The sequence below is a fragment of the Pipistrellus kuhlii genome, unplaced genomic scaffold (genome assembly GCF_014108245.1).
Source record: "Pipistrellus kuhlii isolate mPipKuh1 unplaced genomic scaffold, mPipKuh1.p scaffold_m20_p_2, whole genome shotgun sequence".
Classification (NCBI taxonomy): Eukaryota; Metazoa; Chordata; class Mammalia; order Chiroptera; family Vespertilionidae; genus Pipistrellus; species Pipistrellus kuhlii.
In genome coordinates this window covers 170,421,193-170,445,681 of record NW_023425515.1, presented here as the reverse complement: position 1 = coordinate 170,445,681, position 24,489 = coordinate 170,421,193, and the positions used below count along the sequence as shown (strand labels likewise).

At 54.9% G+C, this 24,489-nt stretch overlaps 2 protein-coding genes across 4 annotated transcripts; one reads left to right on the top strand and one right to left on the bottom strand.

Annotated features, from left to right (window-relative positions):
- The first annotated feature begins 1,334 nt into the window (after nt 1–1,334).
- On the top strand, nt 1,335–13,116 carry POMGNT1 (protein O-linked mannose N-acetylglucosaminyltransferase 1 (beta 1,2-)). 2 transcript variants are annotated; one of them, XM_045584790.1, is made up of 22 exons: nt 1,335–1,442; nt 1,921–2,087; nt 3,134–3,248; nt 3,395–3,513; nt 4,496–4,561; nt 4,651–4,764; nt 6,191–6,308; nt 6,509–6,607; nt 6,765–6,892; nt 7,209–7,279; nt 7,502–7,577; nt 7,756–7,839; nt 7,928–7,969; nt 8,163–8,221; nt 9,007–9,079; nt 9,161–9,289; nt 9,373–9,498; nt 10,943–11,007; nt 11,202–11,246; nt 11,456–11,591; nt 12,263–12,372; nt 12,457–13,116. In XM_045584790.1, exons 2-22 carry the CDS (start codon nt 1,968–1,970, stop codon nt 12,542–12,544), a joined length of 1,983 nt encoding a protein of 660 aa, XP_045440746.1. In that variant the 5' UTR covers nt 1,335–1,442; nt 1,921–1,967; the 3' UTR covers nt 12,545–13,116. The 2 variants fall into 2 exon arrangements, with proteins under 2 accessions (XP_045440746.1, XP_036300035.1); XM_036444142.2 differs by having other exon boundaries at nt 1,348–1,442; nt 1,931–2,087.
- A 1,269-nt stretch (nt 13,117–14,385) lies between these two features.
- TSPAN1 (tetraspanin 1) lies at nt 14,386–20,628 on the bottom strand. 2 transcript variants are annotated; one of them, XM_036444148.2, is made up of 9 exons: nt 20,482–20,628; nt 19,988–20,052; nt 17,010–17,216; nt 16,720–16,794; nt 16,505–16,603; nt 16,006–16,155; nt 15,807–15,890; nt 15,561–15,643; nt 14,386–14,390 (listed from the first exon to the last, which is right to left on the bottom strand). In XM_036444148.2, the coding sequence occupies exons 2-8, from the start codon at nt 20,042–20,044 to the stop codon at nt 15,596–15,598; spliced, it is 720 nt and encodes a 239-aa protein (XP_036300041.1). In that variant the 5' UTR covers nt 20,045–20,052; nt 20,482–20,628; the 3' UTR covers nt 14,386–14,390; nt 15,561–15,595. The 2 variants fall into 2 exon arrangements, with proteins under 2 accessions (XP_036300041.1, XP_045440747.1); XM_045584791.1 differs by lacking the exon at nt 14,386–14,390 and having other exon boundaries at nt 15,214–15,643.
- Between the last annotated feature and the right edge of the window lie 3,861 nt (nt 20,629–24,489).

The window sequence follows — 24,489 nt, the reverse complement described above, 5'->3', positions numbered from 1 at the left end:
AACATCAATGATGAGGGAGAATCATCGATTGGCTGCCCTCTGCATGCTCCCCAATGGGGATCAAGCCCACAATCCAGGCATGTGGCCTGACTGGGAATCAATACGTGGCCTCCTGGTTCATAGGTAGAGACTCCACCACTGGGCCACGCCAGCAGGATATACCATTGTTTCTGAAATTTTAAACATTGTCTACTGACTTCCTATTATGATAAATAAGGATTTACCTCATACTCTGTAGTTCCCTTCTTCCATTGGCCCTAAATATTTTTAGCCTTAACCCTAGTTTATATACTGGCTATCTTTGTAATTTTAAGTAACATTTTTCCTTAGTATCTCTTGATTCATGGAATGTTAACATTTTGGGGGATACCATCCCACCCTTTAGGAAGCAGATGGAATATGGAGAGTTCAAAAATAACTAACTAACTGTCCCTAACTGGTTTGGCTCAGTGGATAGAGCATCGGCCTGTGGACTAAGGGTCCCAGGTTCGATTCTGGTCAAGGGCACGTACCTTGGTTGTGGGCACGTCCCCAGTAAGGGGTGTGCAGGAGGCAGCTGATGGATGTTAACTCTCTCATCGATGTTTCTAATTTTCTATCCCTCTCCCTTCCTCTCTGTAAGAAATCAATAAAATGTATTTTTTTAAAGGATTGGAATAGTAGTGCTCACCTCATGAAGCTGTGGAACTAAAAGAGTTAGTAGGAAGCGCTCAGAACACTGACTGCATAGAGGAAGCACCAAACAAGCGCACTAGCGACCTGGGCAGAGACGTGCAGTGACCTGCCCAGGACCTGGGTGAGGCAGAACCAGATTTTAGTTCCCTTTGGTTGTCAGAGGCCTCGCACGCCGCAGACCTGGGTGCAGCCTCCACGAGCTCCTGACGGTCGTGGCGTCCCAGGCCCGAGCTCCCTGCCCCGGGGTGCCGTGCTCCCTGCCCCGGGGTGCCGCGCTCCCTGCCCCGGGGTGCCGCGCTCCCTGCCCCGGGGTGCCGCGCTCCCTGCCCCGGGGTGCCGTGCTCCCTGACCGGGGGGCCGTGCTCCCTGACCGGGGGGCCGCGCTCCCTGCCCCGGGGGCGCCGCGCTCCCTGCCCCGGGGGGCCGCGCGCTCCAGTCCAAGCTCCGGGACTCCCACTGGAGCCGGGTTTGCCGCCGGCGGTGCAGGAGGTGGGGGACCCGCTGCTCCCCGGCACCCGCTGCTCCCCGGCACCCGCTGCTCCCCGGCACCCGCTGCTCCCCGGCACCCGCCCGAGGCCGCGGAGCCGGGGAGGGGCTCGGACGCGCGGATCCGGGGACACCCCGCCCGCCGCCCTCTCACCCCCGGAAGCCGGGAGGCGGGCCGGGGGCGGGGCCTCGGCGGCATGGAGGAGGCGGAGGCCGCGGCGGGCCGGGCGGAGCGGGGCCGGCCCGAGAGGGCCCCGCGCGGGGCCCAGGGCCCCTGAACCGTGAGTGCTCCGGGCGGGGCCGGGGGGGCGCGGCCGGCCTCCGGGGCCTCGGCGGCCCGGCCCTGCGAGGAGGAGGAGGGGGGGGAGGAGGGGGAGGAGGAAGAGGAGAGCGGGGTCGGATGGGAGGGGGCGCGGGGCCGGGCGCGGGGGGGGGGCGGGGGAGGCCGCCGCCCCTGCCCATCCCAGGACGGGGAGGCCCGGGACTCGGAGCTTGGGGGGCGGGTGAGCCTTGGAAGCAGATGGTTTGCCCTCTTCCTCGGGCGCCTGGGCAGCTGTCAGTCCCCGGTCCCCGGGGAGCTCCAGGTGGCCTGACCCTCTGAAGGTTTCCTTCGGAAAAGTTGGGCCACGTTCCCCAGGTCACACACAGGCTGGATGCCTGCAGGGGAGAGTTCCCGGGAGGGCCTCCCCCACCTCCCCGGAGGCAGTGACTTTAGGAAGAACACCTCACTTACTCCATGGGGTCCTCTGGTCCCCCCAGTTCCCTGAAGGCATGGGTTCAGGACGGCGGTGACCCTCCCATCCGGCATGGACGACTGGAAGGCCAGCCCCCTCGCCAAGCCCTTCGGGGCTCGCAAGAAGAGGAGCTGGTACCTTACCTGGAAGTACAAACTGACCAACCAGCGGGCCCTGCGGAGATTCTGTCAGGTGCAGAGATGTCCCACACCTCATAGGGCTTCCTCCCTCCCAGCCTTACCCCAGCCTAGACCATAAGCACTGGACCTCTTCCTCCTTGGCTGCCTCACCTCCCTAGAAAGGAAGGGGCTATGGGTTCCTCGTGGGGAAACCTCTCTGTCAGGTCCCTGCTAGGTAGTGGTGTGGGCCCAGAACAGCCTTCTAGGCTTCCGACAGAAGCAGGAAGTCTGATTAAAAGGCTTTGCCGCCCAAACCGGTTTGGCTCAGTGGATAGAGCGTCAGCCTGTGAACTTAAGGGTCCCGGGTTCGATTCCGGTCAGGGGCATGTGCCTTGGTTTGCGGGCACATCCCCGGTGGGGGGTGTGCAGGAGGCGGCTGATTGATGATTCTCTCTCATCGATGTTTCTTTTTTCTTTTTTTTTTTTTTTTTAATATATTTTATTGATTTTGTACAGAGAGGAAGGGAGAGAGATAGAGTTAGAAACATCAATGAGAGAGAGTCATCGATCAGCTGCCTCTTGCACACCCCCTACTGGGGATATGCCCGCAACCAAGGTACATGCCCCTGACCGGACTCGAACCCGGGACCCTTCAGTCCCCAAGCCGACGTTCTATCCATTGAGCCAAACCGGTCCCGGCTCTCATCGATGTTTCTAACTCTGTCCCTCTCCCTTCCTCTCTGTAAAAAATCAATTAAAAAAAATATATATATATAAATGCTTTGCCCAGGAGCCCACACCAGTCAGGCAGTCAGCGCTGGGACCCAGGTCTTCTGATGCTCAGCTCCCTCTCTGGGAACTAATTATGGAGGGAACCGAGGCAACCAAAGCGTCTCCCATGGAAAACTACAGGAGCTCTGGGAAGGGAAGAAGGGACGGTGGGGCAGGGGAGATCATGGACCTGGGCCCTGGTTGGAAGCGTAGAGCTGGGCCGGCAGGAGGAGAGAAAGACTCCGGTTCTCCCTGTGCCTTCACCGCAGCCAGGGCCCTCCTTGCAGGGAGACCCTCGCCGATCTAGAGGGAATTTCCCTCTTGAGTCATCCCTATCCCTCCCCTCAGACAGGGGCTGTGCTTTTCCTGCTGGTGACTGTCATCGTCAACATCAAGTTGATCCTGGACACACGACGGGCCATCAGCGAGGCCAATGAAGACTTGGAGCCAGAGCAAGACTATGGTGGGGCGAGGCTGGGGAGGGGACTGGTGTGGGTGTGTGTGTGTGTGTGTGTGTGTGTGAGGCAGGGTTTCCCGGGATCTTACGGCTGAAACAGGGGCAGATCCCACAGGCTGAGACCACCTCCATGACCCGTCGTGTCCTCACAGATGAGGCCCTGGGCCGGTTGGAGCCCCCACGACGCAGGGGCGGCGGCCCCCGGAGGGTCCTGGACGTGGAGGTGTATTCCAGCCGCAGCAAAGTGTATGTGGCCGTGGACGGCACTACGGTGAGTGGGCTGAGGGCACTCCTTTCTGCCCCGGGATCCGCTGCCTGAGGGGGAACGGTGCCTCCGCCAGCGTCTACGTGTGTGACGTTGGAGGCCTCAGTGCCTCCTCGGTAACCTGGGACTAATCATGATTTCTCCTGGTCAGGCTTGTAAGTGAAAAGTATGTGACGTATGTTATCTGTGGAGGGTTTTTATCAGGAGTGCCGTCTTTTTCGGACCATAAGACGCTCCGGACCATAAGATGCACCAGTTTTTAGAGAAGGGAAATGAAGAAAAAAAGATTCTGAAACAAATAGTGCCCTAAAATATTTTATGTGCATTAAAACCCAACATCACAGTCATAAACACATGTAATCAACCCTGTAAAGTAAACAGCGGCATTTAGGACCATTTTAGAGCCGGGCAAGCACACAGAGACCACACAGAGCCGGGCAAGTAAAAAAACTTTTTTTTTTAAAGTATATGTGTAGGCTATATTTGGACCATAAGACGCAGGGACTTTTCCCCCCCACTTCTGGGCGGAAAAAAGTGCGTCTTATGGTCCGAAAAATACGGTAATTATTAGTATGAGTCGGTAGTTAACTCTTTGTTATTTATGTCAGAATGACTTCCTGGTCCCTTCCTTCGCCTTGTCTGGGGCCCTGGGGCCTGAGAGTCGTCAGATCTGGCCCTGCTGAGAGGGGTTTAATGTAACAGTGCGAGGCCCCCAGCACCAGGAGCAAACAGCCCAGCGCTCTGAGCGCGCGAAAGCCGTGGAGGGGAAGGTCGGAGAGAGGTGTGAGCTCTTTCCATCGGGTGCCATGGAGGCTTCCTGGAAGAGGTGGCCTTCACGCGGGGCGGGAAGGGAATTGTGTAAGAGGCATAGATAGGCAGGAGGAGAGGTTTCATTTCATGCAGTCGCTGTTTTTCTTAAGTGCCAATAAGACAGAGAGCCCTTGAATGCCAGAGTGAAGAGTTGGGCTTTGTCTCTGCCGCCCTGTAGGTCCTGGAGGATGAGGCCCGGGAGCAGGGCCGGGGCATCCATGTCATCGTCCTCAACCAGGCCACGGTGAGGTTCCAGGGGGAGGGGACCTGGAGGGCCAAGGCCGAGTCCTGCTGCTGGTGATACACACTCACAGGTGGTCTGTGCTCTGCCAGGGCCACGTGATGGCAAAGCGGGTATTTGACACCTACTCACCTCATGAGGATGAGGCCATGGTTCTGTTCCTCAACATGGTGGCACCCGGCCGAGTGCTCATCTGCACCGTCAAGGTCAGTGACTACCTGGCCCCATTCCCCAAGACCCAGCTCCAACACGGCCCTGTGTTCTATGCCCCTAATTTGGCACACTGAGAAGAGACTCTGGAGGAAGGTAACTCAGGTTCCAACACTAGCCTTGTTATTTATTTTTATATTTTATTGATTTTTTACAGAGAGGAAAGGAGAGGGATAGAGAGCTAGAAACATCAATGAGAGAGAATCATCAATCAGCTGCCCCCCACACGCCTCCTACTGGAAATGTGCCGCAACTCAGGTACATGCCCTTGACCGGAATCGAACCCAGGACCTTTCAGTCCGCAGGCTGATGCTCTATCCACTGAGCCAAACCGGTTTCGGCATTTTATTGATTATTTATAGAGAGGAAGAGAGAAGGATAGAAAGTCAGAAACATCGATGAGAGAAACATCGATCAGCTGCCTCCTGCACACCCCTCACTGGGGATGTGCTCGTAACCAAGATACATTCCCTTGACCAGAATCAAACCCGGGACCTTTCAGTCCGCAGACCGACACTCTACTAGGGGTGTCGAACTCAATCAGAGAAGGGGCCAAAATCTAAAATCCAGCCTAAATCGCGGGCCGAATGGTTTACTGAACAGTCATAAACTGTCATTGTGATGGAAACGCAGCGGAGTGCAGTGATGACAGCGCGGTGCGGGCCACATTGCAAGGCCTGGCGGGACGGATTTGGTCCGCGGGCCTTGTGTTTGACACATGTGCTCTATCCACTGAGCCAAACCGGTTTCAGCTAGTCTTGTTATTTTTATTAATTGAGAAGCAAGACAGAGTCCCTACCCTTAAGGAGTTTGTTCCAGCAGAGCAAGAGTAGCTAAGTAAATGTTTAATGTCAGGAAGTGATAATGTATATGAGGAAGAAAATAAAGAAAGGGAGACAGAGCGATGGGGGATGTATTTGAGAAAGGGAAGGCCTCTGTTAGGAAATGGCGTGTGAGCAGAATGCCGGAGGAAGTGTGGAGAGAGCCAAGCAAATATCTGGAGGAAGAGCATTCTAAGTAGCAAGAAGGGTACGTGTGAAGGCCCGGAGTGGGAAGGTCCTTGGCATACTTGAAGAAGAGAGGGATGCCAGGGGAGCTAGAGCAGAATAAGGCGGGGGGGGGGGGGGGGGGGGAGAGTGGGGAAGAGATCAGAGAGAGAGAGCAGGGGACAGAGGTGCATATTGTGTGGGGTTATGGAAAGGATTTATTAGCCTGGTGACTTTGGATGATCCTCAGGTTTCTCCCTAAGCCTTCAGTGTTCTTATCTGTGGAATGACGGTATTCACAGAGAGTGGTTGGGATCATTTAACAGCTAATTTAATAAAAGGTTTGGCCTGGTGCTTGACACTGAGTTGGTGCTCCATGAGGCCAGGCCTCCTGGAGCTGTGCTGGTCAGGCTGACCACCTTCTCTGGTCTCCCAGGACGAGGGCTCCTTCCACCTCAAGGACACGGCCAAGGCTCTGCTGAGGAGCCTCGGCAGCCAGGCCGGCCCTGCCCTGGGCTGGAGGGACACCTGGGCCTTCGTGGGACGCAAAGGAGGTGCCGCACCATAGCCAGTCCACCCTGTGGGGTTAAGGGCCGAGGGGAGCAGAACCCTCGGTGGGGCGGGGTGGGGTGGGGTGGGGTGGGGCGGGAAGCGAGGAGGTGCCAGGGGTGGTGCGTTGGATGCAAGTGGGCAGGGAGATGGGAAGAAGCTCCAAAACTGGAGCCCATTATTCCTCGTTCCTGCCCCTGGCCAGGTCCCGTCCTCGGGGAGAAGCACTCTAAGTCACCCGCCCTTTCGTCCTGGGGGGACCCAGTCCTACTGAAGACAGACGTGCCGCTGAGCTCCGCAGAAGGTGGGATCAGCGGGGGCTGGGCTCTGGGGCGGTGCTTGGGCTGGGCTGGCCATTTGGCTCCTCTTCATGGGGCTTTGTTCTCTTGACCGGGTGCCTGGAATGCTTCAGGCCGCGCTGGCCTCACGCCCCCGTCCTGTGGACCCTCTCTCCCCCTCAGAGGCAGAGTGCCACTGGGCGGACACGGAGCTGAACCGGCGCCGCCGGCGCTTCTGCAGCAAAGTCGAGGGCTACGGGAGCGTGTGCAGCTGCAAGGACCCCACCCCCATCGAGTTCAGCCCGGACCCAGTGAGTGGGGCCTCCGGCAGTGAGGCTTGGACTCCTTCCCAGCTTGGCAAGGGGCCCCAGGACAGATCCAGGCTGGGCTTTCTCTACCTGAGCCTGGGAGCGAACCAGGAGCTGAGGATTTGCACTGAGCTCTGAAAGACAGGGCATCCTGAGGAGGGAGGGAGGGAAGGCAGGCCCTGTGAGCAAAGGCCCAGAGTCAGAGGAGGACTCTCTGCCTTTCCCCTGAAGTCCCCCTCGCCCCTCAGGAACTCCTCCCTTGGGGGGGCCCAGGTTGGAGAGGGAATAAGGCAAGAGTGAAAAGCTGTTTCTCCCTCAGCTCCCAGACAACAAGGTCCTCAATGTTCCTGTGGCTGTCATTGCGGGGAACCGGCCCAATTACCTGTACAGGTGAGCCCGGCGGGCTGCATCCAGCACGGGCAGGAGGGTGCTCAGAGGGTGGGAACCCCAGGCCCCCCTGTCTGTAGGGGGAGCTCTTGAGGTGGGCAGGAAGACTCTAGGTCCATTGACATAGGTGGGTGAACGTGGGGAATGTGGGCCCAGCTATGAACATGGGGGGGCCCTGCGTTGGGGGGGACACAAAGACGCCTAACTTACCCTCGGGCCCCCCAGGATGCTGCGCTCTCTGCTCTCAGCCCAGGGCGTGTCTCCCCAGATGATAACTGTGTTCATTGACGGCTATTACGAGGTGAGTGGGCTTGGGGGGCTTTGGGTGGGGCCGAGCACCGTGCTTCAAGCGCTGAGGAGCAGTGATCACTGAGGCCTGGCAGGGGCTGTGAGAGGCGGAGGGCTTGGCGTGTCAGGGCCTGCAGAGGTGGGCAGGGGGGGAGGTGGCCCAGTGGGTGACCAGCAGCCATGCCCCCCAGGAGCCAATGGACGTCGTGGCGCTGTTCGGTTTGAGGGGCATCCAGCACACCCCCATCAGCATCAAGAACGCCCGCGTGTCTCAGGTACCGCCTTGGCAGGGAGGGCAGGGGCAGGCGCCTGGCAGCACCGTCCACCCTAAAGCTCACGTGCCTGTTTCTGTTCCCCACCCAGCACTACAAGGCCAGCCTCACTGCCACGTTCAACCTGTTCCCGGTGAGTAGTAAGCACAGAGCTCTTGGGCCCAGGGAGGGGAAACGCGAGCATCAGGTCTGGCCTGACGTAGCAAGCTCTTCGCCCTCCTCACCGGGAAAGTGTGGCGAGCGCTGCCTGAGAAGGGGGTGCGGGTGGAGGGGACCTGAGACTGGAACGGTCCCCTCGGGATCCTGTTGTCCCCCTCCCGCGACAGGAAGCCAAGTTTGCTGTGGTTTTGGAGGAAGACCTGGACATTGCGGTGGACTTTTTCAGGTGAGGGGAATGCCTTGCCATGGCAACTTCTGTGAGCTGCATGGGGCCTCTTTGCTTGGCTGGGTCTCCAAGGAAGAAGGCAGTGAGGGGTCCTGGAGAGCTTTCTGGAGGAAGCAAGCTCAAAGGCGGGGCCAAAGTCTGAGCAAATGTGGAGTGGCAGGTGCTGGGCTGGAGTAGAGAGCTGAAAGGATCAATAGAGAATGAGACGGGAGATTTAAGGGGAAGAACAAGGGGGCATGCCGAAACAGGTTTGGCTCAGTGGATAGAGCGTCGGCCTGCGGACTGAAAGGTCCCAGGTTCGATTCCGGTCGGGGGCTTGTGCCTTGGTTGCGGGTGCATCCCCAGTGGGGGGTGTGCAGGGGGCGACTGATGTTTCTCTCTCATCGATGTTTCTGGCTCTCTATCTCTCTCCCTTCCTCTCTGGAAAATCAATAAAATATATTTAAAAAAGAACAAGGGGCCAAAACCAGTTTGTCTCAGCGGTAGAGCATTGGTCTGCGGACTGAAAGGTCTCAGGTTCGATTCCGGTCAAGGGCATGTACATTGGTTGCGGGCACATCCCCGGTAGGGGGTGTGCAGATGGCAGCTGGTCGATGTTTCTCTCTCATCGATGTTTCTAGCTCTCTATCCCTCTCCCTTCCACTCTGAAAAAAATCAATAAAATAAAATAAAATAAAGAACAAGGGGACATGACTTCTGAGTCCCATCTCCAGCCCTTTGTGTATCACTGTGTGACTGGGTTTGTCCTTGTCCCTCCCTGAATGCCTGGACCCTGCCTCTCTCAGTTTCCTGAGCCAGTCCATCCACCTGCTGGAGGAGGATGACAGCCTGTACTGTATCTCTGCCTGGAACGACCAGGTAGGCTGAGAGGCCAGGGTCGGCTGGGACGTTTGCAGAGGCCCCGAGCTAACACCTCCCGCCACGGTCTCCCATCCCCAGGGGTACGAACACACGGCGGAGGACCCGGCATTGCTGTACCGCGTGGAGACCATGCCTGGGCTAGGCTGGGTGCTGAGGAGGTCTTTGTACAAGGAGGAGCTTGAGCCCAAGTGGCCCACGCCAGAAAAGGTGTCCTGCCAGGGTAGGGGAGTGAGCTGGGGTCCCCTACCAGCTCCCCATCTCTTAACCTCCGCGATCTCCCATGCCCCCAGCTCTGGGACTGGGACATGTGGATGCGGATGCCTGAACAGCGCCGAGGCCGGGAGTGCATCATTCCTGACGTTTCCCGATCCTACCACTTCGGCATCGTGGGCCTCAACATGAATGGCTACTTCCATGTGAGTGGGAGGTGAAGGGCTGGGGGATAGAGGGCGAGAGGGGGCGGGGCAAGTATGGCAGATAGCACAAAGAGCATGGACTCGGGAGCAACCCCAGGTGTGCCTCTCACTAGCTATGTAACCGTGGGAGATTACTGACCCTCTTTTTTTTTTTTTTTTTTTTTTTTTTTTAACCCGAGACTATGTTTTTTATTGATTTTTGGAGAAAGAGAAACATTGATATAAGAGGGAAACATTGATCGGTTGCCTCCCTACATGCCCCTACTGGGGATCGAACCCACAACCTAGGTGTGTGTCCTGACCGGGAATCAAACCCAAAACCCGTAAACCCTGGTGTATGGGACGATGCTCCAGCCAACAGAGTCACCTAACCAGGGCTACTGATCCTCTTAAAAAAATAAAAAAAATTTTTAAATTGATTTCAGAGAGAGGAAGGAAGAGAGAGAAACATCAATGATGAGAATCATTGGTCAGCTGCCTCCTGCACACCCCTTCTAGGGATCAAACCAGCAATCTCAGCATGTGCCCTGACTGAGAATCGAACCATGAACTCTTGGTTCGTGGGTAAATGCTCAGCCACTGAGCCAATCTGTTGGGCCTGCTGTTCCTCTTTTTCCTCAGTTTTTTTTTATTTTTAAAATACTGTTTCCCTAGTAGGGCTGTGAGGTTATGAGGTTTAAATGAGTTGCTATATGCAAAATGCGTTGAGCTGTCAGCATTATGTAAGGGTTAGCTGGTATCGTTTTTATCATTACTGTTCTTAGCGCGAGGCTGTGGGTGCGGGGAGCGTATTTCTGCTGCCAGGCACATATCCAGCCCTGCAAGTTCTGCCCTCTCCCGTCCTTGGAGGTTCTGCGGCCTGAACAGGGAGGTCCCCGGGTCTCTACCCGCTGTATGGCTGTGTCCAAAGGGCCACTCCTCCGTTATAGCAAGGGAGGCCTTGAGACAGTCCCGCCTGAAGGAATGGACAGCTTCCAGCTTGAAACCTCCCAGAAGCCAGAACGGCCCTCAGAGACCAGCTAATATAAAACCCCCACTCATCTCCCCACGCGGGGCAGGCATTTAGCTCAGCACCTCAGTCACAGGAGCTTCCTCTCCCAGCCCAGCCCGCCCCCTTGCCCACTGCCCCCTGCAGGACCTGTTCCTGGCTTCTGTGGATCCAGAACAGCTGGCCCAGGGAGAACCGCCGGGGACAGGACTAGCTCAGGGTCAGTGGCATGAGCTGCTGGTGTGGAAATGAGCTCTCTGGCGATGCTTAAGTCCACATTAAAGACAATGAGGACCCGCCAAGGGTATTGCGAAGAGGACAGGAAGACAAGGAAACTAGAGGGACCTTCACAGGTCCAGGACTGACTTTGTGGGCCTGTGGGTACGGAGTGGGTCAGTGGGCACGTGTGGGCCAGACAATGGAAGGCTCTGATTTGCACCTTCACGCCCCCTCCAGGAGGCCTACTTCAAGAAGCACAAATTCAACACGGTGCCAGGCGTCCAGCTCAGGAACGTGGACAGGTAGGGGCTGGGGACAGGGCAAGGAGTAGGATATCTGGGAGTCTTGATGACTGTTATTTTGACCGTCCCTTCCAACCCTGAGGCCTGTGTGTTTATCCCAGCCTGCTGTCCCCCAGTTCCCATGTGAACCCCAGCCCTGCTCCTGGGAACAGGGGGCTACTCTCTCCCTTGAACCATGTCTCCCTCTCCTTTAGTCTGAAGAAGGACGCTTATGAAGTGGAAGTCCACCGGCTGCTTAGGTATGGCCTGGGGCATGAGGGGTATGTGGCAGGGATTGAGGAGGAGTCAGATACTTGGGTCTAGGCCTCGTCATTTGTGGGGCCTACTGCAAAATGAAAATCAGGGCTCCTTGTTCAAAATAAGAAGGTCAAGAGGGCAACAACTGAGCAAGGGGCCTTGTGTGATACACTCATGACTGAGGGCCTTACTCCGCCCGCCCCCGCTGCAGTGAAGCCGAGGTGTTGGACCACAGCAAGAACCCGTGTGAAGACTCTTTCCTGCCGGACACCGAGGGCCACACCTACGTGGCCTTTATCCGAATGGAGAAAGACGATGACTTCACCACCTGGACTCAGCTTGCCAAGGTGCCCCTACACCACACCTGCCCTACAACCCCTCTCCCCCCAGGACACAGGGAGCCTTTCACCTTAGAACCTTTCCATTGCACTTTCAGACCCATCTTTCAACCCCCTTGTCCGGATTTACCGTATTTTTCGGACCATAAGACGCTCCGGACCATAAGACGCACCAGTTTTTAGAGAAGGGAAATGAAGAAAAAAAGATTCTGAAACAAATAGTGCCCTAAAATATTTTATGTGCATTAAAACCCAACATCACAGTCATAAACACATGTAATCAACCCTGTAAAATAAACAGCAGCATTTAGAACCATTTTAGAGCCGGGCAAGCACACAGAGACCACACAGAGCCGGGCAAGTAAAAAAACTTTTTTTTAAAGTATATGTGTAGGCTATATTTGGACCATAAGACGCAGGGACTTTTTCCCCCACTTCTGGGGGGGGAAAGTGCGTCTTATGGTCCGAAAAATACGGTTATATTTTAAAAGATGCTCCCTCTTGTTAGAAGGTGGGAAAAAATTAATTTTTTGAGAGATTGTAAAAAGAAAAAGAAAAGATGCTATCCTTTGCAAGTTGAAGAGGCTGCTGAGGAGGGATAGGGGCTGGGCCTTGGGTGCCCAGCGGCCCCTCCCCGCAGCGCCCGGACCCAGGCCCCGCCCTGTCCCCGCCCCCCACAGTGCCTCCGTATCTGGGACCTGGATGTGCGTGGGAACCACCGGGGCCTGTGGAGGCTGTTTCGGAAGAAGAACCACTTTCTGGTCGTGGGGGTCCCAGCCTCCCCTTACTCGTGAGTGCCTCGTTCCTGCCCTCGGAGGTGGGAGACTGGCTGGGTGGGACACAGCTCATGACCTCTTTCCTGTTACCTCCCCAGGGTGAAGAAGCCACCGTCAATCACCCCAATCTTCCTGGAGCCGCCCCCAAAGGAGGAGGGAGCCCCAGGCGCTGCAGAACAGACATGACACCTCCTCCAGGACCCTGCAGGGCTGGGTACTGTGTACCCCCAGGCAGGCTCGCCCTTCACCCCATCATGTAGGATTTTGTAGACACTGGCAGGGGTTGGGGCTGGCTTGTTTTTAACATGAGACTTAATCACTAACTTCAAGGGGAGGATTCCCCTGTCCCAGCGCCCCTGTGTCTGAGTTGGAGGTCTATTTATTTACTTCCTTGTTGGGAAAGGGCAGGACAGTGGCTGGGATCCCCCCCGAGCAGCTGATCCTGCCCTTTTATACTCCCTCCTCCCAGGCCTGGCTCAGAATTTAACCTATTTATTTACTGTCCTGAGGGCCTTCGAAACTGGGTGAAGCCGGAAGGACCTGGATTCTTTTATGGACTGGGGTGCTGCCCTGAGGGTGTGGCTGGCTCTCAGGAAACTGCTGAGCCCAGCTCCCAGACAGAGCCAGCAGGGGCTGCCCGCTGATGCAGACACTCAGAGACCCTCACCCTGACCCAGGCCTCCTCTTCTCAGCCTCATCTTTGTCCAGGTTTCCAAAGCTGGATAAGATGGTCATTGATTAAAAAATGAGAAAATCTCTATGGACGGATGTGTCTCTTGATTGTGTGTGTGTGTGTGTGTGTGTGTGTGTGTGTGAGAGAGAGAGAAGGGGGGGGGGTCCTGATGGATGGTGAGTTTTCCTTACTGCCCCCCTTAGGGTTTATCTTCCGTTTGGGGCCATTTGGCCACCAGGGGATGCCCAAGTCTTAAACTTCAGGGTGTTTCCCTAGGCTCCACCCTAGACCTGACCTGTTGGGCTGAGCGTGGAGTAGCCACCGCACACCCTGTTCCCTCTGTTTAACCACCAACCTGTTTCCTGCCTGGCTTGTCGGGGCCAGGCACTTGTCCCCTGATACGGAGCAAAAGAGAACAAAAGGAGATATTTAGGTGTGGGGAGGCGATGGGAGCACATGTGAGTAGAGTGAGGCGTGGGCGGGAAGAAAGTGGGTGAGACAGAAACCGGGTTGGGCATCACTCAGGAGGCTCGGACTGCGCGGCAGATGGAGACACAGGAGCAAGGATTTCTATGGCCATTGGGCACTGTATGCAGCTTTCATAGCTGGGCATTTTTTTTCTGAAGACTCTCACCCAGTTGTTTTCATCAGACTCGCACCCAGTCAGTGACCCAGAGAGGTTAAGAAACTCTAAGTCGTGAAGGTACCAGAAAATGAATGGAGTTGTCCGCAGGGAATGGATGCGATACCCAAGCAGGAGAAGTTTGACATTGAAGGGAGCTGTGAAGGACAGGATCAGGGGAGTGAGTACAGAACACTCCCTGAGGAACGGTCTGCCTGCAGAGCCCGTGTGAGGCGAGTCTGGTGAGCAGCTGTAGGGCCCTGGCCAGGAAGGCAGGAGTTCCCGCCCTTTCGCCAGCTCTGCCCCTGCCTCCCCCGCCGGTGCCTGGCGCTCAGGTCGGCGATGGCACGGGTGGTGTGTGGGTAGGACGGTTCTTGCCACCCTGCTGACTTCAGTGTTTGCCGTAGCTAGAGATAGTGTGTGAGGTGCCACAACAGTCAGATTGAGGAGCAATTAGCTCTCTGTGAGGCGGAGGCCCACCCTGGGCAAACAAATCATCAGCCTTCCCTGTCAGGCCCTAAGCACTGGCCTGCCCCACCCAAGCTGAGCACTTCTTGTTGTTACTGGTAGTTCCCACCATCAAGAGAGCCTTCACCCATCTCAGGAGTTGTGTGTGCAAAGCTTAGTAAGGTGGGGAAGGGGGCTCATTGCTCTCCCTGCCCACCCCCCAGCAGGGTCCTAATTTTGGCCTCAAACTAGCTCTGAGGCACTGTATGGCTCTGCTCAGGTCACTTCCTCTCTGGGCCCAGGAACAGTTTCTGGCTCCCTTAGAAAAACCTGGGAGGAGGGACCCAGGGGTCAAAGGGAAGCAAGAGGAGGACTGGTTAGCCAGGCTGGGCTTTGCTTGGTAGCAGACACCGTGTTCTCCAGCCATAGCTGCCTCCTTAGTGCTTCCAGTTCAGCAGCAATCAGATCCCTGTGGGGGTTCTGGCCTTCGGGTAAATCTGCCGCCATGTCAGATAGTGTGGGCCTGGAACTGGTCACATGGCCTTTCTAGGCCCAGTTTCTTGAAGATGGGGGTGGTTAGGACAAAACGGAGATCAGATCTGAAGAGCACCATGCAGGCCAGGACCAAGAATACATGTTCTCTCTGAAGTCCCCAAAGCAGGGACCGTGTGGGGCTTTGCCTGGTTGGGAAGTCTAGGCAGCTTGGATCCTCCCATGAGGCTCCAGGGAGCTTCTCGGAGTCTAAGGAGTGACGCCCTCCCATTGCCCTGGCAATATTTTTTATGTCCCCCGCCCGCACTTGGGCATAAGCTTGTTATTTTCATTGCTTTCCGGTTCAGTGCCCCTTCTCAGGTCTGAGTAGTTTCAGTCCAAAGTCCTCCCACATTATAGGCAGGCTGACCCAGCCCCCACGTTCTCCCTCGGCGCCCTCTCGGCCATCGCTCTTATGCTCCCTCCCAGGCCTGGAATTCACGAGGAGAGGAAAAATAGCCACCCACCTCCACTCCTCTTCTGCTACCTTTCCAGGGGCCGTCTGTGTCTCTAGCCCCACAGGAATCTGAGACCAGTTTAGGCAAGATGACTCCCTCTCCCCAATGATACACATGGAAAGAGTCCCGATGGAAACAATTTAATTGGTTTGTGAATTCCGAGGTGCCTTCTACACATCCGCCGGGTCACTGCTAATTTTGCATGTGCTCAGGAGATAGGGGGCCTTGTTCCCCAGGGGAGTCCTGGGGTCACCAAGAGCTCCTGTTGGCCTTCAGGAAGGGGTATCCAGGGTTTGAGAGACAGACTGTGAGGAACGGCAGGAGGACTGGCTACCCTAGAACTGGCTCTGGAACAGGTGGGCCCCAACCCCATCAATGGAAGACAGAGTCTGAAGGGGTGGTCCCTGCGCGGCCTCCCTGTGGCCCCCATGGCACTGTTAGGTCCTGTCGCCGCCCTGATCATGGCCTTGGGTGTGGCAGGAGCAGTGGCGGAGGCAGAGGCGGACTTATTTCAAATTGCAGTACAGATACATGGACACAATCATGGCAGCCAGCTGGTGGGGAAGGAATAGGGAGAGATGAGGCAACATGGTCAGGGTCCTTAAGCTTTGGTCCCCAGCCCCCCAAACTCCCCCCACGAAACTGTCAGAAGTCTGTGTCCTCCAGAGAGGCCTCAGGGATGGGGACCTCCTGCTCTGACCTCCCTCACCCTCTTACCTCCAAGCCTCCTATTCCGGCCGCTACGCCACCCACGGTGACTGCGTTGGTTCGGATGTCACTCAGAAGCTGATCGAAGCAACCCTTGGAGAAGGGGAGAGAGCATCTACAGTCAGCTCCTGCCTCTCCCCACCCCTCCCCCCGCTTCCAGCACTCCGCGGCCCTGGGTGCGGCCCCAGACTTCCACGCCAGCCCTCACCTGTACGGGACTGTCCTCGGCCCTCCTCTTGGTGCAGGGGTCCGTGCTGTTGGCGCCATTAGAGCAGCAGTATGGGGGGAAGGCGTTGTGCTCTGTGTAGAAGGGAGAGTCCTCGAAATCCGTGTAGTTGTTGAAGCCACAGCACTTGAGCTGGAGACAAGGAGGGGAGGGTGATCATGGGGGCCTTGCCTCTCTTTTTTCTTTCTTTTTTTTTTTTTATAATATATATATTTTTTATTGATTTTTTTTACAGAGGGGAAGAGAGAGGGAAAGTTACAAACATCGATGAGAGAGAATCATCGATCAGCTGCCTCTTGCACACACACACACACACACACTCACTAGGGATGTGCCCACAACCAAGGTACATGCCCTTGATCGGAATCGAACCCGAGACCTTTCAGTCCGCAGGCCAATGCTCTATCCACTGAGCCAAACCGATTTTGGCAAGGGCCTTGCCTCTTTCTCCCCACTCCCGAACCCCGCCAGCCCACCTTACCCCTTCCATGGTGCTGTTCCACACTTGTGTGAAGTCTTTCTGGGAACCGTAGTCCTTCTTGATGGTCTGCACTGCCAGCAACGTCAGGAAGTGCTCCGCCTGGGGAGAGCGGGCCAGTGGTTAGCGCCTGATAGGCACGGTGGCCGCTCACAGGCCACAGCCCACTTCCCGGGCTTTGCCCGGTCTCACTCCCCCGCCCCATCCTCAGTCCTCACCACTGAGGTGTACACCAAGGCGACCACAGCAGCTGCGACCTCGGCAATGAAGATGACGAGGAGGATGAGGAAGAACTGAATAGGAAACAGGGGTCTGCGTTTTAGGGAGAGGCAGACCCTCATGAATTCCTTGCCCTAACCTCCCTCTCCCCCCATAAAAAGGAGGCAGGGGCCCCTTCGCTGAGGCCCTTGGGAGTCCAGATGAGGGTTTGGGGAGCCCCAGGGCCTGGTGTCAAAGGCGAGGGGGCCCCCAGCCTTGGCTATGGGCCTGGGGAGCGGGCTGGACACACCATCATGAGGGCACACTTGTTCTCGGTGTGGGCGCCGTAGCAGCCCAGGAAGCCGAGAGCGAAGAGCAGGGCGCCGGCTGCGATGAGGAAGTAGCCCACGTTGACAAACTGCATGGCGCTGGACGACAGCGGCCCGAAGATCTTCAGGAAGGACGGCCCGTCGACGGACACCCAGATCCCCACCGCCAGCAGCGCCACACCGCACAGCTGGGGACAGAGAAGCAGACCTTGGGCAGTGCTGGCAGCACAGTTCCCTGCCACACAGGTGAACCGGGAAAGTGGGAGATGAGAAATTTCCCCTCTTCTTGGCTAAGAAGTCTAAAAATGTCATCCCGTAGGGAGGAAAACATCCTGCAAAGCCAGAAGGATGGGAGCTGGGATGCCACAGCCAGCACCAGGCTGCACCCCTGGGCAGATATAAATGGATCAGAGGTTCCTAAAATATCCCTGTGGCCGAAACCGGTTTGGCTCAATGGATAGAGCGTCGGCTTGGGGACTGAAAGGTCCCGGGTTCGATTCCGGTCAAGGGCATGTACCTTGGTTGCGGGCATATCCCCAGTAGGGGTTGTGCAAGAGGCAGCTGGTCGATGACTCTCTCTCATCGATGTTTCTAACTCTCTATCTCTCTCCCTTCCTCTCTGTACAAAATCAATAAAATATATTTAAAAAAATAAATAAATAAAATAAAATAAAATATCCCTGTGGAGGGGAAGGGGACAGGGGCTGCCCAGACTTTCCCTCACCGATGCCAGGGTCCTGCCACATGCCTCAGTGTGAAAACAAGCCCGTGAGCACCCACCCCACCCTTTCTCTTCCCCCGGCTGTGGGTGCCTGGAGCACCTCCGTCCTCTGATAGGCGGAGACCGGGGGGGGTGGTAGCATGGAGCAGGCTCCACGGTGACCACGGTAACGAAGGCGGGGTTGAGGTTTACACCTAACTCCCAACCTTGGAGAGGAAGGTGGTGAGAAGGGACACCTACCCTGGGGCCCCATTTGGCTCCCTCCCAAGGTTCGACTCCAGGCCTGTCCTTTATCCAGTCGTAGAGACAGGGGGAGTACGGTCAGAGCGCATGGAGGCTCCCTCGCTCCGCTCCACACCTCAGAGGGAATCCTGAGGCCCAGAGTGGGGAGGAGGGCTCTGCCCAGGTCCCAGAGCTCTTAAAGCAAAGCCTTCGGGATCCCACAGCCTCGGTGCCCAGTCCCCTCTTTGCAGCTATAGGCACTGAGACTGGAACCAGGGGTGAAGTGGCAGACCATGGCTGGATTCCAGGCATGTTTGCCCAAGGACAAAAAGCTGGACTTTCAGCCTGCAGGGTCAAATTTCAAGGAGTCTGAGGCCTGCCCTGCCCTGCCCAGCCTGGCAAAGCCTGGGCAACAGAGGCCAGAAACCAAACCGGATTTGCCTTTAACCCCCTCCGGCCAGAGTCTCCTGTCCAAATGGATGGGATCCTGTTGTCTACTTTACCTACATGAGTAACAGCTGGTTCTCCAAAGCCAAAGGGAGCCGGAGACACAGCCGGCACTGGAGTCAGAGTGTCTTACTTACCCCGGACCAATTTCTCTAAATTCATCTGCTCTCCGTGTCTCCCCTTCCTCCCCTCTTCCTCACTCTGACCCGCTCTAACGTGGCTCCCAGGTCTCCCGTGACATCTACTCTGAGTCTGGGAGGCGCCAGACGCAGTATCCTTCCTGGCCTCTCTATCGCGCCCTCCTTGTTTTCCTCCCCTGCTTCCTGGTGACCATTTCCCCACCTATTCCTCAGCAGCTGGGCTTCTTGGGGTTCGCCCTCCCTGAGTGCTCTCTCGCTCACGGAGCGGCTCCCGTGACCACCGACAGGCACCTGACGTTCACTATCCATGTCCGGTTCCCACCTGAGCCGCAGCGCTGAGCTGCCCGTGGTCTACCCCTCGGCTGCTCAAGCCACGACCACGGCATCCTCTCCAGGACCTCCGTCTCCCTTGCCTCCTCTTGCACCCCTCAGCCACCATCTGAGGCTCTCTCTCTCTCTCTCTCTCTCTCTCTCTCTCTTTTTTTTAAATCAATCTTTATTGTTCATAGTATTACAAAAGTTCCTCATTCCCCCCCCCCCCCTCCACCAGGTTCCCACCCCACCCTCCGCCCTTTCCCCACCCTCCGTGGTCCTCATCCACAGAGGCACAGTTTATTGAGGCTTTCTCCTTCGTCTGCGTTGTACCTTTCTCCCCCTCTCCACCGCCAGGGTTAATGGCTCACTGCTCAGCTTCCTCAAACATGCCCCACATAACCTGTTCCCGGTCTCCCGAGCACCGTCTGATTTCACCACCTCCGGGCCTTTCTGCTGCTTTACGGTTCCCGCACACGGCCAAATCCCCAGGAAGTTTTCTCCAGGAAGTCCTTTCTGACCAGGGGAGTTCACCCCGCTCCTGTGGTCTCCCTGAGCCGCTGTGCTAACGCCAGAAACACTAAGCTGTAACTGTCTACCTCTCCGGCCTGCTGGAACGGAGGTCCTCCAGGGCAGACAAAGAGCTTGCTCACCTGTTACCCCAGCATTCAGTGCCGAATCTTTGGCTATAAATGTGTGTTTAATGAACAGACAGACCTGCTGAGAGGGTCTGGGTCTTCTCTTCTTTTAGCTCCTCGTCATGCCGAGGCCCCCACATTTCCTCCTGCGGCAGGTGACTTAGGGCAAACCCCTTCCCCCTTCTAGGCCTCAATGCTATGAAAAAGGGGAGAATTGTTCCCATTCACCCGCCCTGCCCTACGTCTGGGCTAAAGCTTCCTGGAAGGGAGGGAGGGGGATCCCCAAGTTTCTCTACTCCAACCTATGTGTCATCCAGACTGCTGAGTGAACTCCGCATTTGGGGAGGCCTCTGCATCGTGAGGGGAAACTGGCAGGAGTCCCTGGGCACAATGGCTCCGATTCCCCAGCCTGAGCTCTGCTCAGGTTGTGACCCACTCCTGTAGGGAACCCCCAAAGAGCTCACAACCCCCATACTTACGAAGATGAGAAAATTGAATAAGATCATCATGCTCTTAATGAAGCTGTAGCACTGCATGGTGACTCCTGCGAGGCAGACATGTATGCGTTAGAACCTCCCCCTGCAGCCCCCGGGCTGGCCCTGGCCCTAACATTGAACCCTGACAAATCAGACTCCAGACTCCAGAACCCATATATGACCAAGCTTCCCCTGTACCTGGACTCGGACACCTCAGGACTTTTTCCAGTTCCCATCCGGACACTCCTACCTCTCTGTACGGCCCAGACCCTCAACCGACACAGGGCACTCAAATCCTAACACTCGCCTGCACCCAAACCCAATTTCCGCACCGTAGGTCACTCCATGCCCTTCCCTGGCACCTATATATTCGTGACCCCTCCCCAAACACAGAGTAGACTCCTCCAGGGTCCTCCCCACGGTCCTTCCAGCTCCCCGAACCTGCTTTCAGATTGAGCTCCCTTCATGAGATAATCTCTGCCCTAGCCATCACCCACCTGTTCAGGACTCCTGGGAGTGACTTCTGAAAGAAGGATCTGCTGAGGCTCCAGCGAGGACAGACAGCTCCAGGGAACGGCCACCGAGTGGGCAGACACGGAGCTGGCTCTCACACGCCACTGCTCACCTGCAGGCGGGGCAGGTGTTTTAAAGGCTTCCTTCTGCCCGCCTGCCTGCCCGCCCGCTCCACCCCAGCCTTTAGGCCTTCTCTCGCCCCTGCTGCCCCCTGCTGTCCGGAGATCCGACCCCACAGCCGCAAGAGCAGTGGGCCTCCCCCTGCCAGTACCAAGCACGGGCAATACCCTTCCTGATCTGAGAAGGGAGAGAAATCGGGGGGTAGGCGGGGCCCCAGACCTTCTGAGTGCCCCCCACCCCACCACAGTGCGCCTATATTTCTTATCCTGTATCTACAGATACATTCATATACACCCTACATGCTGTGCTCACAGGCATACACATCTACCCAAGTTGCCATCTATATATTCACACACAAATAAAAACACCTACTGGTGCTCATGAGTACACACACACACACACACACACACACACACACACACACGCAGTGTGTGTGTTTCAAGGCAGTGACCAAGGTTTGGCAGCTTCTGCTCCCTCCTTTGAATAACAAAAAGCTTCTAGTCCTGCCGAAACCGGTTTGGCTTAGTGGATAGAGCTTCGGCCTGCGCACTGAAGGGTCCTGGTTTTTTTTGTTTTGTTTGTTTTTTAAATATATTTTTATTGATTTTGTACAGAGAGGGAAGGGAGAGAGATAGAGAGTTAGAAACATCGATGAGAGAGAGTCATCGATCAGCTGTCTCTTGCACACCCCCTACTGGAGATGTGCCCGCAACCAAGGTACTTGCCCTTGACCGGAATCGAACCCGGGACCCTTCAGTCCCCAGCTGACGCTCTATCCATTGAGCGAAACCGGTCTTGGCGGGTCCCGGTTTTGATTCTGGTCAAGGGCATGTACCTTGGTTGCGGGCACATCCCCGGTGGGGGTGTGTGCAAGAGGCAGCTGATCGATGTTTCTCTCTCATCAGTGTTTCTGACTGAATGTTTCTCCCTTCCTCTCTGTGAAAAATCAATAAAATATATTTTAAAAAAAGAAGAAAAAAAAAGCTTCTAGTCCTTTTCCTTTCATATAGGTCAAATTCCTATTTTCTTCCTCCCTTCATCTCTCCTCCTCACTCTTCTTCCTCCCCACCCTTTTCTCTCCCCAACTTCCCTTTTCCCCTTAGCACGCTGTGTACAGCAACCCCTTCCCTTTCTACCAGCAGGTGGCACCATGGTCTCATGAAAGCATCGCTGCCCCGCTGGAAGGCCCTGGCATGCCCACCACCTTCACTAAGCCATCCAGGCTGCCCTCCCACTTCCTATTCCAACATTCCTGGTGGAGGTGCTGGGACAGTCCTCAGACCAGGTGCTCAGCTGTGTGACCCTAGGGGGGCATTTCTCAGACTTAGTTTTAATGTCTAAGTGGTATAACAGAATTGTTACAATACTTTAAAAAGAGATTTTCTCCCCAATCTGGGGCATAAGTAACCTTAGTGTAAAGAGGCCCCTGTGGGGACAGTCCCAGCCAGAGCGGGTATGGCATGGACAAAGTGGGTTTTAAAATTGGTTTTGTCGCCGAAACCAGTTTGGCTCAATGGATAGAGCCTCGGCTTGGGGACTGAAGGGACCCGGGTTCCGGTCAAGGGCATGTACCTTGGTTGCGGGCATATCCCCAGTAGGGGATGTGCAAGAGGCAGCTGATCGATGACTCTCTCTCATCGATGTTTCTAGCTCTCTATCTCTCTCCCTTCCTCTCTGTACAAAAATCAATAAAATATATATATATTTTTTTTAAAATTGGTTTTGTTTGTGTAATGGGAGGAGGCAGCTGACGAGACAAGAGAGAGGAAACTGACAACACAATATTTGTACGGATCATGTTTTAAATGCAATACATATATAGTAAGTCATTTTTCGTTCACAGCACTCCTAGGAGATAGATTCTCTTATCTCCTTTTTATTTTTAATCCTTACCTGAGGATATTTTTCCATTGATTTCCAGAGAAAGTGGATGGGAGTGGGAGAGACAGAAACATCAATGTGAGAGAGAGACACATCGAGCCTAGAAGTACATGCCCTTGACCTGAATCAAATCGGGACCCCTCTGTTTGAGGTCCGACACTCTCCACGGAGCCAAACCAGCCAGGGCTCTTGTCCCCTTTTTAAATGCGGGGAGACAGAGGCACAAAAAGGTCAAGTTCTTGCCATTCTCACTCAGCTTATAAGCGGCAGAGCCAGTATTCATTCAGCCCAGTCAGTCTGGTGCCAGAGTCTATGTCTTGTCTACATTGATGGAATCTTGAAAAGGGCCGGAAAGACTGCCTTCCAGAAAGAACAGGGAATGAGGCCTTGGTCTGGGTCTTGAGTAAGAACATGGGTTTATGGGGCAGGTGGGTTTATAGGGATAGTAACTAGAAGTTGATGGGGTTTGGGTCGGTTGCTAAGATGGAGGATGGCAAGAATGGAAGCTGGAAGGGCAGGAGGTGTAGGGACTTTGAGTGTGGTGTGGAGTCTCCTAGCTGACTCCTGAGGGAAAAGAGACAATGTGGAGGTGGGGAAGGGGCCTGTACAGGTGGAATACGGGGAAAGGAAGAGAGGGCTAAGATGTAGAGGGAAAGGAGCAAGCCCAAAGTTCCAAGAGAACTCAGTGCAACGCCCAGCAGAGCCATTGACGTTTCTGTCTCCCACAAGAAGGGAGATAAACCCAGTGTTGGAACCTCTTACATCCCCCGGGGACCTTAGCCATTTCTCTGCCTGCACTGATTGTCCACATGGCTTTCTCTTTTGTGTCGGGAAGAACTGGAACCAGGTCACATGAATCCATGTCCCCAACGTCCTGCACATGGGAATTTGTCAGTGAACATTGCATGAATGACTGAATGAGCACAGAAGACCAGGAGTTAAATGTCAGGGCTTTGGACCTCGGCCATGATGGATCTGAACCCTGCCTGACCCTGATTGTGTGACTTCACCTGAACCTCAATTTCCTTATACAATACGATCAACCTTCATCATTCACAGACTGCATATTGTGAATTTACCTCTTCATTAACATTTATTTGTAACCCCAAACCAACATTCATGGTACTTTTGATGTTATTCATAGACATGTGTGCAGCTGCAAAAAATTTGAGTTGCCCAACTTGCTGAGGTTGAACAGGTGAACACTCTGCCTTCTCATTTCAGCTATTATAAGGTAATGCAATGTGGTCTTTTTAGTGTCATGTTTTTTTGCATCTGGGGGCTTTTTGTTGGTTTAAATGGCCCCCAAAGTCATGCTGAAGTGCTATATAATATTGCTACGCACAAGAAGGTTGTGCTGTGCCTTCCAAAGGACACACGTGTGTTATATGAACTTCATTCAGGTATGAGTTATAGTGCTATTGGCTATGAGTTCAATGTTAATGAGTCAACATAAAATTTTAAATTAGGTGTCTACAGAAACATGTAAAACTAGGCGATGTACTGATCAATTGATGAAAATGCTATGACCTGGTAGGAATCTAAGCCTGTACTTCTCCTAGGTGCATTGGTTCAATATTTGCTAATTCAGTGTTCATGGTGGTAGCTTTGTTAGAACATCACTACCATTAATAACAAGAGTCATATGTTATGAAATGGGAATGATTACAGAAGTTCCTTGTAGGGTTGCTGTAGTATTACATGGGCTATTTTTGTAAGGTACTTGGTATCATATTTGGCACATAGTAAGTGCTCAATAAAATTGTTAATATTGCCGAAACCGGTTTGGCTTAGTGGATAGAGCAGCGGCCTGCGGACTGAAAGGTCCCAGGTTCGATTCCAGTCAAGGGACTTGGTTGCAGGCACATCCCCAGTAGGGGGTATGCAAGAGGCAGCTGATTGATGATTTTCTCTTATCAATGTTTCTAACTCTCTATCCCTCTTCCTTCCCCTCGGTAAAAAATCAATAAAATATATTTTTTTAAAAAAGA

Coding starts and splice junctions, on each gene's coding strand:
- POMGNT1 (XM_045584790.1), top strand. CDS start 1,968: ATGGACGACTGGAAGGCCAGCCCCCTCGCCAAGCCCTTCGGGGCTCGC. Junction 4,562..4,650: donor TCGTCCTCAACCAGGCCACG/GTGAGGTTCCAG, acceptor GTGCTCTGCCAG/GGCCACGTGATGGCAAAGCG. Junction 4,765..6,190: donor TGCTCATCTGCACCGTCAAG/GTCAGTGACTAC, acceptor CTGGTCTCCCAG/GACGAGGGCTCCTTCCACCT.
- TSPAN1 (XM_036444148.2), bottom strand. CDS start 20,044: ATGCAGTGCTACAGCTTCATTAAGAGCATGATGATCTTATTCAATTTT. Junction 15,891..16,005: donor CCGAGGACAGTCCCGTACAG/GTGAGGGCTGGC, acceptor CCCTTCTCCAAG/GGTTGCTTCGATCAGCTTCT. Junction 15,644..15,806: donor CCGGAATAGGAGGCTTGGAG/GTAAGAGGGTGA, acceptor CTTCCCCACCAG/CTGGCTGCCATGATTGTGTC.